Consider the following 17,822-nt stretch of genomic DNA (forward strand, 5'->3'; position numbering starts at 1 on the left):
ACTGTAATTACATTGGATGAGCTACAACTTTGAGCAAAACATGTTTCAGATCAAGCTGATTTTAGTGGTCCTTCCAGTAACAAAATGTTGTTTTATGTGCTTATGCCATAGGATATGTTTCTTTCCTTAAGTTTGTTCCATAGAATACACTTAATTCATGTATAGCCAGATCTGAAGAGGTGCTGAGGATCTGCAAGTTGTGGATGCTTAGCCCCTCTCAGAATTTGGCCCTTACAAACTTTATCTAATTAGCAATACTTTGCACTTTCCTAGCATCTTTCAGCTAAGTATCTCAAAGCATTTTACAAATGACCTAATGAGTGATGCCTCTCGAAACCTGTGTGAGATAAGTCAGTAGTATTGTCCTAATTTTGCAGATGGAGAAACTAAAGTTCTGAGAGGTGAAGTGACTTGCCCAATGACAGAGCTGGGAGTAGAACTTTTCTGATTCCAAGCCACATGCTTTCTCCACGGGAGCTTAATCCCCCACGAACGCCAATATGAATCGAACACACTTGAGAGATGATACTAAGTACCTGTTTCTCTCTTTGTTGGCAGCCATCACTTTGAAAGGAACTGAAAGGCTTTTTACAGCGAAGTGACAAGTATAAGCTTTTCTGTTTTCCCCACCACAATTGCTGAAGTCACTAACACCTTAGTCCAGGGTAAGGAATCCAAAGAATGCAGTTCCTGGCTGCTGCCTTTGGCATTAGTGATGTCAGCCATTGTTGTAGAAGCAACACAGAACAGACCCCGGGACTCTAATTTTTGGCACATAAATAAATCAGGAAAATATTTTTCAAAGAATGTGTTTGAAAAAGCATGTATAATTTTAAAATGATCATTTGTGTTGACTGATTGGGGATCACAGACAGGTTAAACATTAATTGTAAGAAGAAACTAACTTTTGAGTGTTTTCTCATTTATAAGATTCCAGCCTCCCTCCATCCCTTGAGTTATTGCTACTTTCTAGAAATCCTTTGTTAATGTGGAATTTGCCTAACAGAGGAAGAATCAGGACAATGCCAGCCTCCTTCATCCTAATTATCCCTCTCTTAACTTAACCAACTTTTAAAAAACATACTCTTTACTCTGTATCCTGTTGTATTTTATAAGCCAAGTAGGGTTATTCTGGGTCAGTATTTAGCTGGTATCCCTCCAAGGAACACCCTGTCTGTAGGAAGTGAAGTTGATGATTCAGTAAGTGGCATTGTTTCCTCTGATTCAGTTAGGAACCAATGCCCCAGACTGGGCATAAGGAAATCATTGGTGCTGGATAAATTGCCTTTTAGATGAGGCATAAAATAGAGTCATTAAAGACCCCATGGTGCATTTGTAAAACTGGAGACTAGAAACCTCAATGCCCCACACACATTTCAGTTTGGGTAAATGCTTCACGTACATAAATTGTCATGAGGTAAGATGTTCTTTATCTCCTGTCCTAAATTTTTGGTGACTCTTTCTGTATGCTGTTAAATTGCTGCTCTGATTTAACCCCAAAATGGGGATGCTTTTTATGGCTGATTGTGCATCGTTTGTGTATGTATTTAAAGTTTGTAAAGGGCTTTGGGAGCCTTCATGATGAAAGGACATTTGCATTATTTTAATGTATGTGCAATTATGATCTCACATTGTCCCTTCTTCCCTCTCCTTCAGCTGTCTGCAATTATGGAGTTTGTTTCAATGGAGGAAATTGTGTGGAAGGATCTTCCCAGCTCTGTCGTTGCCCTTCTGGTTTCCAGGGACCCCGCTGTCAGTATGGTGAGTAGCCTTTCTAACCCCTTACCTTAAACTTTCCTCATGCATATTCTGACTCTGAAGCTGAGGGAGCAGGCGAAGGATGTTTTCCCTGATTTTTTTTTTTTTCTTTTTTTTCCTGACCCCAGCATCCTTTATCTTTGCAAGCTGCAGTTTTATCTACACAGCTCCATTAATTTGTTCTATGCATATTCTGGCTACTGTTGGTTATGTTTTGGGAATGGGATGTTTGGGAAGGAAGTGCTTGTCAGGACTTGCTGTGAAGACAGTCCTCTCTCTCCATAATATAAAATGGCCTTTGTTCCTGGCCACCACCAGCAGAAGTGGTTTGTTGGAATCAGAGAAGGAAGCTGATTAAAGTTGGGTTGAATAAAGCAACTCTGGGGTCATTTCCTGTGAACTGAACCTTTAGCCATTGGACAAAAGCCAGAGTGAGCCTGGCTATCACCACTGCAAGGGGATGGGAATGGCTATGCTATTGCTAGCAAGGGTTTCAACACATGTTTTCACACGCACACGTTATTTAAACATTGACAGTATCTACGTCAGGAAGGACTAGCTAGAGCTCTTATATCTTCTGACAGGTCTTATTGGTTTTGAACCATTAAACTTTGTGTAATTAGCTCTTAATACACATGTTCTCTCAAGAAGGTTATTGAACTTCTTATATTCTGCAGTTCAGAAATTTCTTGTTGGCTAATATGCTATTCAGTAACAGACTGCCTTTGGAGAGCTCTCTGCCTAATTTATACCAAAAAAAAAAAAAAATGCATAAAAGCAATGTATATTGTATTATTCCAAAGGGATCTTGGGAATGACTGTCCTTATGTCTAATCAACCAATGCATTTATTTGGTTGGCAATCTGGAAAATGCCAAGATATAATGGTTAATCAAAGTTAGTCTGTACATTGCAAATTTTTAACAACAAATTTAAAACTAATAAGTATATTTTTTCTACAGTACGTAATTAATTGTGCAATTCATGACCATTAGATATCACTGTGGCCAAGATCTCAGTAGGATTCAAAATAGGATTAGATATTTATCTGGATTATGAGATAATCCTCAATTACATCAGATAGCAATAGAAACTTTTGTGTGTCAGAGTATAAGCCTATCATTATTTGGTAGGAAGAAGTTTACTCTCTGGGCAGTTATTTGATAATTGCCTACTGAAGAGTTTCTTGCTCCTTCCTGTGAAGTCTTTGGCATACATCACTGTCGGAAAAAGACTACTGTAGTAGAGAGTTGGGACTTGGGGTATATGTAACCTGCAATCACAGATTGCAGTTTGTAGAGAAATACATGGCCTGTCTTTAATCCAGTTAGTTTGGGCAATGGAGCAGTGAAATTATGATAGCACAGGCTTCATTGCAGGTTACCTGCCTGAGTAATTACTCAGGGTTCTCGCTGGGCTTGTATAGCCTGCACTGTACCCTGTGCTGCACTGCTTATGCTGCTGTTGATACTCTAGTTGTATTAAAACTAGCTTGTGTATGTCCACACAAGCTGCAGTTATGCCCTGGGATTCAATATAGCCGTACTGTAAGTGAAGGAGTTCTGCTTCATTTTTCTTTCTTTGATGAATTTAAGGAAGAAGGAGAATTCAAGTATGTATTCTTTCCTTCCTGTTTTAGAACTGTTAATGGGTGGGTGGGAATGGTCTCTCGACCGCAGAGTGTTGATTAGCCACAGTAAGGGGTGATCTTATCCCAATGAGAAGGGCTGATCAGCCGTTTAAGAAGAGCTAGCTGGACATGAGGGAAGATCTGGGGTTGGGAGGAAACGGCAGTTTCCACACAGCATAAAGTTTACACTTCAGCTTTTGTGGCCAGAACTCATAGAAGAGGACTGGGGAATACAGGAGAGTTTGCAATATTTATTAATTGTTGTATTAGTCCTTCTGTGGCAGAATAAATGAGCGGCTTAATGCTGCACTTTGAAGAGGGCAAGGTGACAGGTTCCCACCATTCTGATTCATCAGAAAGCACGTAATCACCTGGTATGCTGGTCAGCGAGGTTTCGGTTGCTATGTCGGCATGTTGGATCCTATTTTTCATGCCACATCTATTTTAAGGAACTTTAATTATTGTTGCAGGTGTCAATTAAGAAGTGCTTAAAAGGCCTTTAAGTCTCATTCACATAATCCTGTTAAAGAAAAAAACTTTGTTTCTCTCCCATTCAGAAATACAGTTGCATATTAATTAAGAAACTCTCTGCTGCTATAAAAGAGTTTGTTGTCAACTTTAGATCGTTTTCAATTGCTCTATATCCATCATGGACAACTAGGAGGAGTGGAAGTGTTTTTTACCAGAGAATCTGAGCCTTCCCTTGAGCTTGACTGGAATGTGGAACAGCAAGTGCACATTGAGTTGACCTGGGCTCCTTTATCTGGTAGTCACCCCATTTTCCTCGTTATGAGCATGGTGTAAGTACACAGGTAGGGAGAGAGCCAATTTCCCCGGTAATTAAAATAGGAATTTCTTCAAAGGCCCAGGTGTGCCAGCAGTGACCACTTACTGCTGCTATTTTGCTGAAGGGCATCCAAACCTGAATGATTTTCAGAAATGCAGGCTTCATTTGGAAGCCCAATGTTCTGTTCTGTTCTGTTCTGTTCTGTTTGATGATGGACTGCCTGCAGAGTAGTAACAAGCTTAGGGCTGTGCTGCTGGAATACTGTTCCCAACACAAATCTTTCCTTCTGTGTTTCATTATGTGCAAGGGACTGCTTTCAGCTGACTGCTCAGCCTACCCCCTGGGCAGAGAAAATAAAGCAACAAGATGCTGTCTTCCTATGCCTGGGTGGAAGAGAATAGAACTGCTTCACCGTGTTTATGGTTTTTCTGGTGAGCTGACTTTAGCAGTACAGTACTGAAGAATCAAACGCGTTAGTACAATACAAAGTGGGGATACTGTGGAAATGCCCCAGCATAAGTTAAACCAGCTTTTCCCTTCTCAAAAGCGTCCTGCCAGTGACTAGGAAACAAGTGTGAATCAAACCTTTAAAAAAAATGGAGTGAAAGGTGCCATATCAATAGCCTGCTGATCAGGGCGGAAAGTCTGGCCCCACTGAAGTCCATAGCAAAACTCCCTTTGACTTCAGTGGAGACAGAATTTCACTCTGGGCTCTTCCTTGTTCTGCAGCCTAGGTTTAGCTCAGTTAGCAGTGGTGCAAACCCTGATCCTGTTCCTCCACTAATACGACCGTATTTAGTGCATGATAAAAATTCATTCTGCGCCTCATGAAATCTGTAAGGATATTCCTGAGGCTGTGCCAGAAGAGTAGCAATTGCACTGGTGCTTAATCGTAATGTAGATGCTACTCTGCTAGGCTTTAGACTGAGTCCACTAGCTAATTTCACTTAGTCCTTTAACGTGGCAGTGACCCACATTCACTACAGAATGAAGGTTCTGTCTCCCATTACCCATTCATTTTATACATCCAGTCCTTGATTTTAAGTCTTTATTTTTTCTCCTCACTTATTGATCTTCTTGAAGATATTGAAGAGTTTGCAGTTTCTGTTAGCCAGGCCTTTTTTAGCCCCGACTCTGCATTCACGTGACCTAGGGCTGAAAAGGAGCCAATGCCAAGCCTTTCTGCATCAGATATTGCATGCACCGAATGAAACGTTCAGATTACATCTCTCACATGAAGGTAAGCACTGGGTAGTGTAAGTTGAAAGGGTGAACATATCAAGTTTTGCCCAGAAATGCTAGAATTTCTAGTCAGACCATGGCATCTTTTCATCTATTTTGTCAGTCGTCGTAGCTGAAAGTTTAATTTAATAATGAGCTGCATTCCAATGAAGCTGGAAACGTCATGAAATATATTTAAATACACAGTATGACTCTGCAGATAATTCAGTGCAAAACTAACTGTTGCTGAAATGAAGTTTGACTTATTGACTAGCAAGGCAAAGGAGAGCTGGGATCTGGAGTCAACAGCCTAGCCTTGCTTTCTAATCTCACCTAATGGTATGGCTAGGAACCATTCAAAATGAAGGTGAGACTGAATTATTGTGTGTGAAGTAATACTCCAGAGCATATGGGTTTTATGAGATACTGGATTTCTGTTCAGTGCATGCATGTGATTGTGTTTTCTGTACTTCTTTACAAGAGACATTTACAGTGCAATATTTATAGTGACTGAAGTCACATATTGACCTCTCGCCTCCTGCATGGCAGAGCAAGGCATTAACCACTAGCACTCTGCTGAATTGGTCATACAAGGACACATTTTGCCACCCATCAATTTAAATTGGACTACTGCCTTGAAGTAAAGTAGTACTCAGCGAGAGTAAGGGTGGCAGACTTTGACCCACAAGGAGGCATGAAATCACTACTCTGGAGTGTTCCACAATTTGCAACTTATTTTTCTGTGTAGGGGAGAGGATTTGTTTCCCACACCAGTTCCTACATGTCACCAGTGCACTTTCATTGCTAAACCACATCAAGGCAAATGTTATAAAGTGGCTCATGACATCACCCTCAGATTCACTGTCCTTCTATCTAACACATTTTCAAAGAAATCATCAGGCAATAGTGACATGGATGAAAGTACCCAGGGTGGTCTATCCTGTTATGGTTTTTTTTTTAAAAGTCCTCCTATCATACACAGACACTTCATTCCACTGGCCCTCTTAGCAACATGATGCTGGTAATTTAACATCCGCTGTTGTGTGCAGTATTGAACATAATACTCCAGGGGGCTTTCGTGGGTTTCATAGCCTGGATAAACTACAGGCTGGCGTGAATTTCCTTGAGCCAGGTTTTTTGTTTCATGTTGCATTAAGGCAGATGTGGAAAAGAATTTACAGCCACTTCAAATTCTGCTGACAAAGCTGGTACAATACTTGATTGGCACAGCTTCTCCCTTCCCATATCTGCCTGCGGGGAAACTCAGCATTCCAGTTTTAACTGTTGATCACTTAACATTCTGTAGCAGGGTCAAGATTAAGTGTTAAATCTAAATTTTAGTGTAAGTAGAAAAAGGGTTTGGTTTACAAATCACTTGCAATCTACATTGTTTTTCTTATTTTTGCAGCTAACTCGTGTTTCCAGAATACCCGACAGTTAATTTTTTTTATAGTGACATAGCTCCAGGGAATGATCTGTGCATGTAGTCACTTTTCAACATCTTGCATCCCAATCACCTGGTTAACATTTATGTTTACCTCTCATTCTGTAAAAGAAGAGGGAGCAAAAAAGAGCTATTTCATAGGTGATATACTTACTCCATGACAGCCTGCTTGGGTATGTGTGTGTGAAAGAGAGATTAGTTTCCTCTGGAAGTAAACATTCCTTAAAGAGTCAATTGCAATTTTTTTCATATCTTTCCTCTCACAAAATAATAAAATAAACACAGGGCGCCTTCCCATATAGAACCTGGGAAACATCAAGCATTGTCACATTTGTAAATGTTTAACAAATCCTCAATTATAATTGATTGCAGCTTTAAAAATAAACAGCATATTTTCTGGTACCCCAAAATAGTTTTGTCTGAAAAAAGGGGAAAATGACTAGTTTATTTCGGAGAGGAAGAAAACACATCTGTAAATTCCGCTAATGTACCCCCCTTGGAGAAATGGCCTGAAGTCAGTGCTTTAGGTTTTAAAAGGTCAAAATGTGTAGTTCTGGAGATTAGCCTTTATTTTACATCTCTGTAAAGCTTTTGCAGGAACAGCATGAGACAGAAAGGGAAGGACAATAGTAGCTTGTGTTAGTGGCACACTCAACACCGGGTGCCTTATTCAGACACTTCCGTGGGGCTGGTCAGGGAATTAAAAACAAGGACCTTTACAAAGGAGGAAGAGTAGAACAGAACAATCGAACCATAAATCACTAGTCACGATCCCAGTTAGACCAGTTTATTTCTAGTTTTCCTGTGATAACAGATTTGCAGCCAAGCAGAGTCATCTGCTGGAAAGAGGCACTTTCCACCCAGATAATAAGCAGCCAGTGGGAGTGGAAATTATGATCACCCATTAAAAGCTAGTGCTGGCACAACTTCCAAAGGGTCAATTTGGACTAGTACCCTTAATAAAAATGCTTCTCCCAAGTGTCTGAGCTGCTTAGGGGTGAAAAATTGGGTAGGAAATCTTGTAGAAAAAGGCCAATTTGACAAGATCTTCTGTCAGGTTGAGTATCCTGCGAAAACAGTCTTTCTGATGATGATTCAGAATTTGTTTCTGGACAGAACCGGAAAGTAAAGAGGCAACCACAAAAACAAAAAAACCAAAGGAAAAAATGTTACCCAAACATTTTTGTTGAACCTTTAAAATTGTTTGTTTCAGATTGTGCTTTGAATGGCGGTTCTGAGAATTTCTTTATCTTGTGCACTCATCTGTAATTATGATGATGTTAAATTTGAAATAACTCTACAAAATGCAAAATACTGGAGTCCTGCTCATCTGCTAGTGTATTGCAGAATAGCATCATTGATGTCAACAGAGGATACACCAGCCAAGGTAGTGGCTGAGAATGTGCAAAAGGCATAGTGCTGCATCCCCCAAAGCTGTCCTTAACTGAAGTGGGAGAGAGAAAACCCGCTCCTTTGGAATTAGCTAATTACAGAAAAGTGGAAGGGAGAATGTGGAGTATGGTGGGTGAATCGTTCTTTATGGCTCTTAATCTCAGTCTATAAAACATTCATTTTTTAATTTGCTTTTTAAAACAGTGAAACCCAGTTGAACTGAGTGGATTGTTTTTTGTTGTTTGTGTCCTTAAATTAGTTTAATTCCTAAGTCAAGAGTGTCTCAAAACCCATGCCAGGAGCAATCTCCTAACATCCCATTCTGCCAAGATAGCTGTGTACTGTTTCTTAGCCCCATGGTTCATAAACTTTCCAAAGGTCATCCTGCCCCTTTCAGCGAATCCATCCGGACATGAATGTCTGGTCACTTCAAGGGTTAGAAGGAAGTGGCAGGACTTTTGAAAACTCAGATCTAAACAGGAAATGCAGTATTGTTTATGACTTCTATTGTTTCCCTGTTCTTGTGTTAAAATAGCGGAAATATGTAAGGTAACCAATGTTGAATTTGGATCCTCAGTGATTTCTAAAAAAAGGACTAGACAGAGGGTGAACATGTGAAATTCCAGGAACCTGGAGGGATTTGCACGAATGAATGGTAACAACATAGGTCTCAGTAGTGCGAGGTGATGAGTGTTTCCTGGCAGATATTGCGCTCCCTCAGTTTCGTTGGATTTGAATTCTGAAGTTAAGGATCCTCAGTACTTCATAGGATCAGGCCCAAAGTGATATGTGAATATCAAAGGATGCTGAGGTTCAAGTTGGATAAGCCCCCGAAAGAAACGTTTTTGGGCTGGAAATCTCCTCAGACCAGTCTCTTATGAGATTTTCAACGATGGGGTCAGACATACCAAGAAGATAAACTGCTTTTCACAACATATTTCCATTTCAAAGCCAAAACAGGGAAGCACAAGGAAAGACACACGAGTTCTTCTAAGTTAGGTATTTTTATTGTGCAAAGGGAAAAAGCACTAACTGTAAGCATTAAATAAGACAAACCCCACACTGGCAGGCATGGTATGAAGCCAGGTTGATGATGTGTTTTAAAGTTACCTGGATTTTATAAAATATTAAAAAGAGTTAAAGCTTGATGCATATTTTAAGTAAAGTTTTGGGCTTGTTTTTACTCTATCCAAACTGGCTCTTCTGTCTCAAATTGTGCTCAAGTGTTTCACTTTAACAGTAAATAAACTTGCTACAAGGCTGCCTGAGGTGAAGGGAAAATACACACACACACACACGAAGGGTAACTAATGGATAGGAACGAACGTGCCTGTTTGAAACCCTTAAAAACCCGCTCGTCATGTGTTGACAACAAACTACGTTCTTGAAATGGCAAGATGTAAATCAGTTCTCTTAACGCCAGGCTTTCGGTGTAAAAGATCCTGACTGCTCCTTGCTAAATGAATGGAGCAAAAGGTGAGAAATGTATTCCAATTTTATAAAGTCTACATGCTGAAGAGCACAGTTTGAATCAGCCACAAAACCGAGACTATATCCCAAGCCCTGGCGCTGACTTGTTTTAATTATCTGAATTTTAGGGATTGTTAATTTTAGGCCATTGCTTGGATTTGGTGGTCCTAATATTCGGATGGTATTCAGATCCCAGAGTCTGAATATCACCTGTTTGGAATCATATGCTCATGCATCCTCCCCCAGCATTCCTGGTTTCTCCCTGCTTCCCATTAGAATTTGCCTCTCCCTGGACTGAAGGGTCCCCTTCCTTGGCTCCAACAGGCCCTGGAATGCCTTAAAAATACTTCGCCATTCCCCCCTCCTCCTGGGATCTACAAGATATTCCCCATTTCCATTTTTTGGGGGTCTGTGTGCCAGTTTGGCCCACTGCTACTCCTGAAAATGGTATGATTTGGATCACTCATCTCTAGAAGTAGGATCTGTTACTCTCTCTCCTGCTGCTTTTTGGTTCATGTAGATCTCTGCAGAACTGCCTGCATGAAAAGTTTAACTCCATTTGCAGCATGCACTTAGAATTGCACCTGCTCTGGGATTGTCATGTTGTGATAAATGGAGCTCATCTGTAGTGAGGGTAATCCCTGTTAAAGAAAAAAAGACTGGAACTGCAGGTGTCCTGCTCTGAGTCAGCACAGGCTGCTGATTTGGATTCAGGCTCTGAATGGAGGGCAGAGCACACAAAGACTATCTTAGAGTGTCTTACTGTTAGAACAACAGTACTGAATACATTAATAAAGGAAACAGTTCACTAACCACAGTCAGTTGCCCGCTTCTTTTGTTTATCTCCCAATGCAGACAATGGCTGGAGACTTTTGAATCTTCTGGTTTTATTAGGGGCAGGTGAACTAAGTGATTTAATATCATAAAAACTATGGTGGCGATGCTGGAGGCCAAGAGAAGGGATGAAACCGGATACTTCTCTGCTTCCTCAGAGCACTCAGCATGTTAGGAGTAGAACTGTGTGAATAACTGAGTTTTTGGTGTGCTGGCAATTCTAAAAAAGTGAAAAACAAAATCATTTCAGGTTGACCAAAACCAAATTTTTTTGAATTTTTTGGTTAGTTAAAAAGTAGGGGGCAAACATTTCTTTGCGTGGAATGACATTTTCATTGTACAAAAAATGAAATGGTTCCTTTTTGATTTCAAGATTTTGTCTTTTCTAAATTTATAAAAAATAAAACTTAAAGTAATTTCAAAACAAAAAGTTGTTTCAAACTTCAAAGTCAAAATGTTTTGTTTTGAAAATGTCAAAAGAAAATGTTTAGACTTTTTTTGAATTTTTAAAAAGTTTTTCGACTGAGATAATTCACTGAATTCAACACAAACTGGTGAAATGTTTGTCAGCCCAAATCTGCATTTTTTGCTGAAAAATGTTTCTGTAACAGAAAGTGTTTGGGTGGAAATGGTGAGCATAAGTTTCAAGTTCCTGTAATATTTTAGTGGTGATAAAATATCATCCATTTGATGGGTGCTCAACACATCTTGCTGAGTTGCTTTTTCTCTCCTTATCTGACAATTGGCTAATTTTGTGTCCAGTAAGTGAATGAACAGGCATAGTTTTGTGCTCATATAACCCAACAGCCATCTGCCTTTTGCCACATATTGATATCGGTTTCCTATTCTGCAAACAGATGACATAAGTGAAGCATTTCATATTAGCTACAGATGAAGAAAATAATATAGACAAAGTAGATTGGAGACTTTGTATTTATTTTGCCAGAGCATTTTCATGCAACTTTTCCCAGCTCCCAAACTTCCATTTTAAATTCTGTTTCCAGCCAGCCCAGCTTTGAAAAACACATTGTCCTAGTTTTACAGCTCTTGATTCCTGAAAGACTAAAAAAAAAAATCAATGGCAAATACTGCTTTAGTGGTAGCTCTCAGCGAATAGATGCTTCTCAGATTGGTGTCTCCAACTAGTGATCCTTTCCATTACTCCTAATGCTTTCCCAAAGCCAAGATCCTTAATTGGTTCTGTTGGCTGCCAGAGAGAACAAGCAGACCATCACTGATTAAAAATGCTGGAAGATCTAGTTGCGAAGTCAACCTGCCATTCTGCTTCATTTCTAATCCCCGTGTCCTAAAGTCAAAATAATTGGATTGACATCTGTAAAATGCCTTTCCTTGTCACTTGTGAAGTCTCTCCTTGTGTCTCGTCTCCACAAGATTGAATTTTCTTTCTTGCCAGTAGTCTACACAGACAGTTGCACTGGTTTAACCGAAGGTGTGATGTTAAACTGTTTTAACTAAACTGATACAAAATCGTGTGCTAAATTTCAGGGGCAAGCTAAAGCAATGTCTGCCAGGGTTAAACCAGCGTACGAGTGTCCACTCATAACGTTGCACTGTTTTAAATATATAATATACCTCTAGTTAAACTGGTGAGAGTTCCCTGGGTAGGCAAACCTCATTTCAGTCTCTTTTTAACTGCTTTAAAAGGGGTCCCAGTGGAATTCACAAAGCCTAGTCTACACTTATTTACACCAGCATAGGTGGTTGCTAAGGGGTTTGCTTTTTTAACTGACATAGCTATACTGGGATAAGCTCTAGTATGGACACAGTTATGTCAGCGTAAAAGTGTTTTTGGGAGTATAGCTTGTGTCTCTCGAAGAACTGGTGTAAGCTATGCCTGTTCATACCCAGAGTGCTCCTATTTCTGAGTGAAATGTAAACCATTATTTATTGAGACAAAAAGCAACCTACAAGTCAGGCATATAGATATATTGGGCCAAAAGGATGAGTGTAATCCATTGACCGGAGGTCATTGAAGTATAATATTTAGTTATTGGCAGATAAAGCAAGGCAGGTGGTACAGATGGATAGATTACTTTGATTCTAAGAACCTCGGTCCAGTACCAGTCACAACACCATCTGCATGTGGTCAAAGCTTGTCTAGCAGTTTCCCCCACAATGTGGCAGTGCTGCCTATGCTTAATATTTGTCATCTAGCCTTTAATGTATACTTGTATCTGTGGGAGGAATGGATAATAATACAACCCTCTGTATTGCCTTAGGATCACTGAGTGCCTGGTTTAAAGATGCTTCAGCAATACAGTGATTAATTCCTATAGTGACACTCTACTGTGGTTGAAGAAGGGCAGCCATCTGGCTATATAGTATTCCAATGAGTGGAGATACTCCTGTTGCCTCATTGCCTGTCCCGAGACAGTCAGGTACAGGTTTCTGTTGTCTAAGGAGAGTTCTAGTGAGTTGGAATTTTGGGCCGCCTCTGTTATATTTCTCTGCTGTAGTCTGGAAAATGTCTCCATTCCTTCAAAGCCAGATCTTTCAGTGGGTAACGGTGCTCCTGCAGCACTTACTATAAAGTAAATAAACTCGGGGGTGGAGGGGTGGAGAAGGGCAGACAAACTGCAGAAAGAGGTTGAACTGTATCAATAATACAATAGCCAAAGGGAGCTGTTTCCAAAGCCCAGGAAGTAATCAGAATGCCCAGGCCTCTCTCACTGATTACTTTGTCAAGCAGATGTACATTTAGAAGGAAGGTCTCAGGGCTGGATCATTCATACATGTAGAATTAAATTCTGTTGTCTGGAACATGGATGATCTTTTGATGAGGGCCTGGGACTGGGGAGAAGAGTGGTCAGAAGATTTGGGTTTGTTTCTGGCTCTGCTATAGACTTCCTGTCACCTTAGGCAGGTCGTACAGTGCCTCTGTTCTCCCATTTATAAAATGGGTTGGCTTCTGTTTTGTTTGTAAATAGCGTTGAGACACTTGGATGGAAGGTGTTCCGAGATGGGCAAAGTTACTTTAGTATTGTTTTATTCGTGGAGTTTCCTCAGCAGAAAACTGCAGAGGTTCCAAATGAGAGAAACATGGTATATCTTTTCAGTCCCGAGAGTCTCAAGGGCATTTTCTGTCTCTTTCTCCTCCTCTGGCAGCAACAACAGTGCTGTTCTACTCCTGGCAGTGGGACTACTGGGCAGTGGAAGGATAACTATTTCAAACCATTGTTTAGCCAGTTGAAACTTTCCATTCATGAGGCCCTTGCTGTGTGACTGAATGTGCCAGCTTCGGCTGGGTAATACATACTGAATGTAACGGGTTCTCTCTCTCTCACATCGCTAACATTCCATTTTGAGTAGACCTTAGTGGCACTGAGAAACAACTTGCACCACCTTGACACATTGCTACGGCATGGTATCAGTCCCTGTGTATTTTGAGACGGTAGTGTTTTTCTGTGAACTTTTGTGTTATGGGATGAAAGCAACAAAGGCCATTATTTTTGTTTTATACTGTAAATCAGCTAGTTGGCTGGATTTCACAGCAGGTTAATTGCTTTGGCTTCATGTTTGCTTACTAAATATTTCACTATACAATGGACGATTTCAACTGCGCTGGGTTTCTGAGCGCTTTTATATTCTAACTTCGCTGTGCTTTAGAGACTGACATTTCCTATTTAGGCTGGCTGTGTTTTGAGTGGTCAGCCAGACCAAACCAAACCTCCTTTAGCCAGACATAAAGAAGCAGTTGGCTAACTAAGTGAAGAAAGCCCTGTTATTTGTGTCCTCTTTTTTCAGAGCCAGCTGAAAGAGTTTTTCCCCCTCTCCTTTAAGATGTTGCTGTTTCTTTCCTTTGCTAAACATAAGAACGCCCACACGGGGTCAGCCCAATGGTTCATCTAGCCCAGTGTCCTGTCTTCCGACAGTGGCCAGTGCCAGGCGCTGTCCTCATTTACACAAATGTTTGACTTGCACTCAGTGTTGCTTGGTTGACTAATGACGCTGTTTCTCGCACTAATTCCTTCAAATTGTTCAGCTGGAAGCACTTCAGAGTGTTTCTGCATAGACTGCGGAGCAGTGAAAGTGTAGGGCTGGGGAGTTGGATTTGCTGTGGAGTTGTTAGCAGAGGTGGTTGTGAGGGGGGAAAAAAGGCAACAAAAACACTGAACTGCAAAATATTTTCAAAACATTAAAGACAAAGCTGAAATGGGTTGGCGTTTTTTCCCCTTTGGAGGCAAAAGGAAATACCTTGTAGAGCTCTTCTGGGAAGAAGCAGCCAGAGTCATCATTCCAGCATCAGAACAAACTCAGGGCTATATCGGATGTGTGTACATAAGACTTTAAATTCAACTCAGGTTGCTGTCCTAGTCCAAATCCACTGAACCCCTACAAAGGTTCATTGATTTGACAATAACAGGATATCATGCTTAATGTTTCGTGGTTTTACTGTTCACAAGGCTGGTTTAAAATATGTTTGTAGGACTAAGTAGCCGCAGTTGTTCTTGAGCTCTCATTAGGGTACTGGATAGACGCCATTGTTGTTAATACCACGACTAAATAAAGCAGAATTTTTTTCCTCCAACAGCCAAGAAGTCACAATATTCTTATTGACAAACAACCCACAGTGTGTGTCCAGTTTAGCTTTAAATAATTCTGCTAGAGGCGGGGGAGCAGAGGAGTGCATGAGCATGGGTTCCCTGTAGGGTTTGCCATGTGATTTGTGCCTAGGTAGGGTTTCCTTTCTTGTTCTTTTTGCCTGTGACAGGTAAAGGAACAAGGGCAACTTGTGCAAAGCTCTGCTTCTTCCTGTGTTATCTGCTTGTCCATCAGTCAAATGTTAAATATTTAGTAGTTAGCAAACAGGTAGCTCTTAGCTCTTTGAAGACGCTAATAAGAGAAAAACAAGCCAAGGCCATGTGAGGATGTATTTAATTAAAAAAGAGATATTAGTAAATGAGTTTTGAAGAGGAAAAGTAAACATGTTTAAGTAGGGAGAATAACTGGGGGTCTGTCTGAGAACCACATTTCCCTCCAGTCCTTTCCCAATGTATATTTGAGATCTGAACCAGTTAATAACACATTTCATGCCAAAACCACCGCTGAGCATGTCTCTAAGTTTTCTAATGGGATGTGTCTGGAGATGTAATGTATGTTTTAAAATAATTTGTAGGTAAGTGTAGGGGCATTACTATATGAATAATGTAATTATTTACATGCTTTTCAGTTTCTAAAAGTTAATTGAAAAGCCTTTAAATAAATTAATAGAGAGAAGTTGTTCAGCATCCCAGATGAGTAATATAATATATTCATAGGCTTAAAATTATTACCAGGCCATTTTCATTTTAAAGAAACTTGCAGTAGTGGAAAAGCAGTTGCCTTATTTGGGTCTAGCCCATCTCTCCTAGAATTCAGCAGGTGTCTTTCCATTCACTTCAGACTTCCCTTGGGTTGAATCAAGCCCTTATTTACTAGACAAGAGTCAAGGTTCAAGATTTCACATTTCCCTTGAAAGAGTTCATTACATCAGATAAAAGAAAATGCAGTGCTGATGTTTTTGGGATGTCCTGCAATGCTTTACTCAGTCCTCAGTAGATAAATTAAGGAGGAACCGATTTGCAAATAGTATGTGTTAATAATATTTAGTCCTGAATAGGTTCAAAACCTTCATACAGACTTTTACTATTTAATACCACCTTTATCCTGTAGGTATTGTGAATATTCTCAGCATTTCACAGAAAGGGAAACAGAAAAGTTAGTCACTCAGCATATATCAAGTTGCATATTTTGCAATTTTCGAGTCCTCACGTAGGGTTCTGTTAATGATTTTGGATCTTGAGCAGATTTTTAAACCGGTTTTCACGTTATAGATATGTTTGACAAGTCAGGATTTTAGTACTCATGCAAACTTCTAGAGCCTGCAAAGCCAGTCTGGAAATCTCATGGGAGCTGGTTCTCATGTCACATTTATAGGCAGGCCAGAAATATTGTGCAAACAGACTGGTATTCCAGGACTAGGGGTTCTGGTCCCAGATAGAAAGCATGGAAGTGTGTGCAAATGTAACACAATGAAAAAATGTTTCTAAAATATTTGGTTACATAAAAACGTTCTGTTCAGATTCATTTCTAGAACTAGCAGAGGTTTGACAGCATGTAGAGGAGAAAGATTTTATTTTTTCTGACTGGTTTTGCTGTCTTTAAGAGCAAGCAGCATGTGGATTATCCAAGCTTTTGCAGCATAATCCTCACTAATAACTGTCCTTCAGTATTGGTGTTTTATATCATTACTCTCCTACTAGCCCCAGCAAATTCCAGCTAGCAGGTGCACATAAAAAGGTGACTTTCGTTCCCCAGCAGGTATTTACGGTTGCTCTGAATATTTCCAAAGTACTCTGGCAACCCTCCAGAAATACGGTTAGAAAAGGAACACAAGCAAGTGAAAATACTTTCTGTCACTGGGTAATCAAATCTCAAGTTTCTACTGCAGACAGCAGATGTTTTTCAGTGGTACAGCTGGAGGAATCTACATCTCTTAGTTCAGAAAAAATGGACTGAGTTTGAGTTTTGCAGGGAGTTGAGGGCAGTAGCCTGTTAGCTTAAGATCTGACACTAACAAAAGAGAGTTGGGGGAGAAACTGCCTGTTTATGCCACACTGTCTAAGCTTTCTCACTAGTCATTCGAACTTTGGGCCTAATCACGTGAAGTGTTGAACGTCACCTTCACAGTGCCGCATGTCTTCAGCTCCCATTGACTCCAGTGGGAACAGAGGATGCTGAGTGCCTCATGTACTAAGGTCCTTAACCATTACAGCTCCAGTATAATAGCTGACTGTCAGTCCCAGCTCTAATCTTCCCCCCAAGGATTTCAAGTGGACGATTACACTTAGCTGTGACCAGGTGAAAGGGTTTTTTTGGGTGTGCAAAACTTTAATGACTTTGGAAAATGTAGGTTGGGATCCAGAGAGCCTTTATAGTGTTTTCTCTTTTGTTTGTGAGGTATGTGTTCTGCCTAAACATTTCACTTCCATAAACCATCTGTTGAACTCCAGAACGTATGCACCGAGGTGAATCGAATGATAAATGTATGGAGAGAACAGGTCATTTTCCAATCAACGAAAATATAATAAAGTCTGAAAATGGACCTCATGGGCTCTCCTAGTGTAATTGGTAATGTGGAGAACGTGATGCATGAATGCCAAATGAAGAGAATGAGTGGTGAGTCCTGGAACCATTACATGGCAGAATGCGACGGATCCCAAACTCAAGTAGTCAAAGGCCAGTGGAAAATCACAAACACTGACACAACAAGCTGGCTTCTCTGAG

At 40.3% G+C, this 17,822-nt stretch overlaps 1 protein-coding gene across 4 annotated transcripts in view; it reads left to right on the top strand.

Annotated features, from left to right (window-relative positions):
- Positions 1-17,822, top strand: part of MEGF6 (multiple EGF like domains 6) — a 219,813-nt gene that overhangs the window by 47,300 nt on the left and 154,691 nt on the right. For all 4 annotated transcript variants that reach the window (XM_067566717.1, XM_067566718.1, XM_067566719.1 and 1 more), the window contains one exon: positions 1,657-1,761. In XM_067566717.1, coding sequence (XP_067422818.1) covers positions 1,657-1,761 — 105 coding nt within the window. The remainder of the gene's footprint in view (positions 1-1,656; positions 1,762-17,822) is intronic.

Source organism: Emydura macquarii, unplaced genomic scaffold (assembly GCF_026122565.2).
Source record: "Emydura macquarii macquarii isolate MOO-44397 ecotype Brisbane River unplaced genomic scaffold, CSIRO-AGI_Emac_v2 contig_2768, whole genome shotgun sequence".
NCBI lineage: Eukaryota > Metazoa > Chordata > Testudines > Chelidae > Emydura > Emydura macquarii.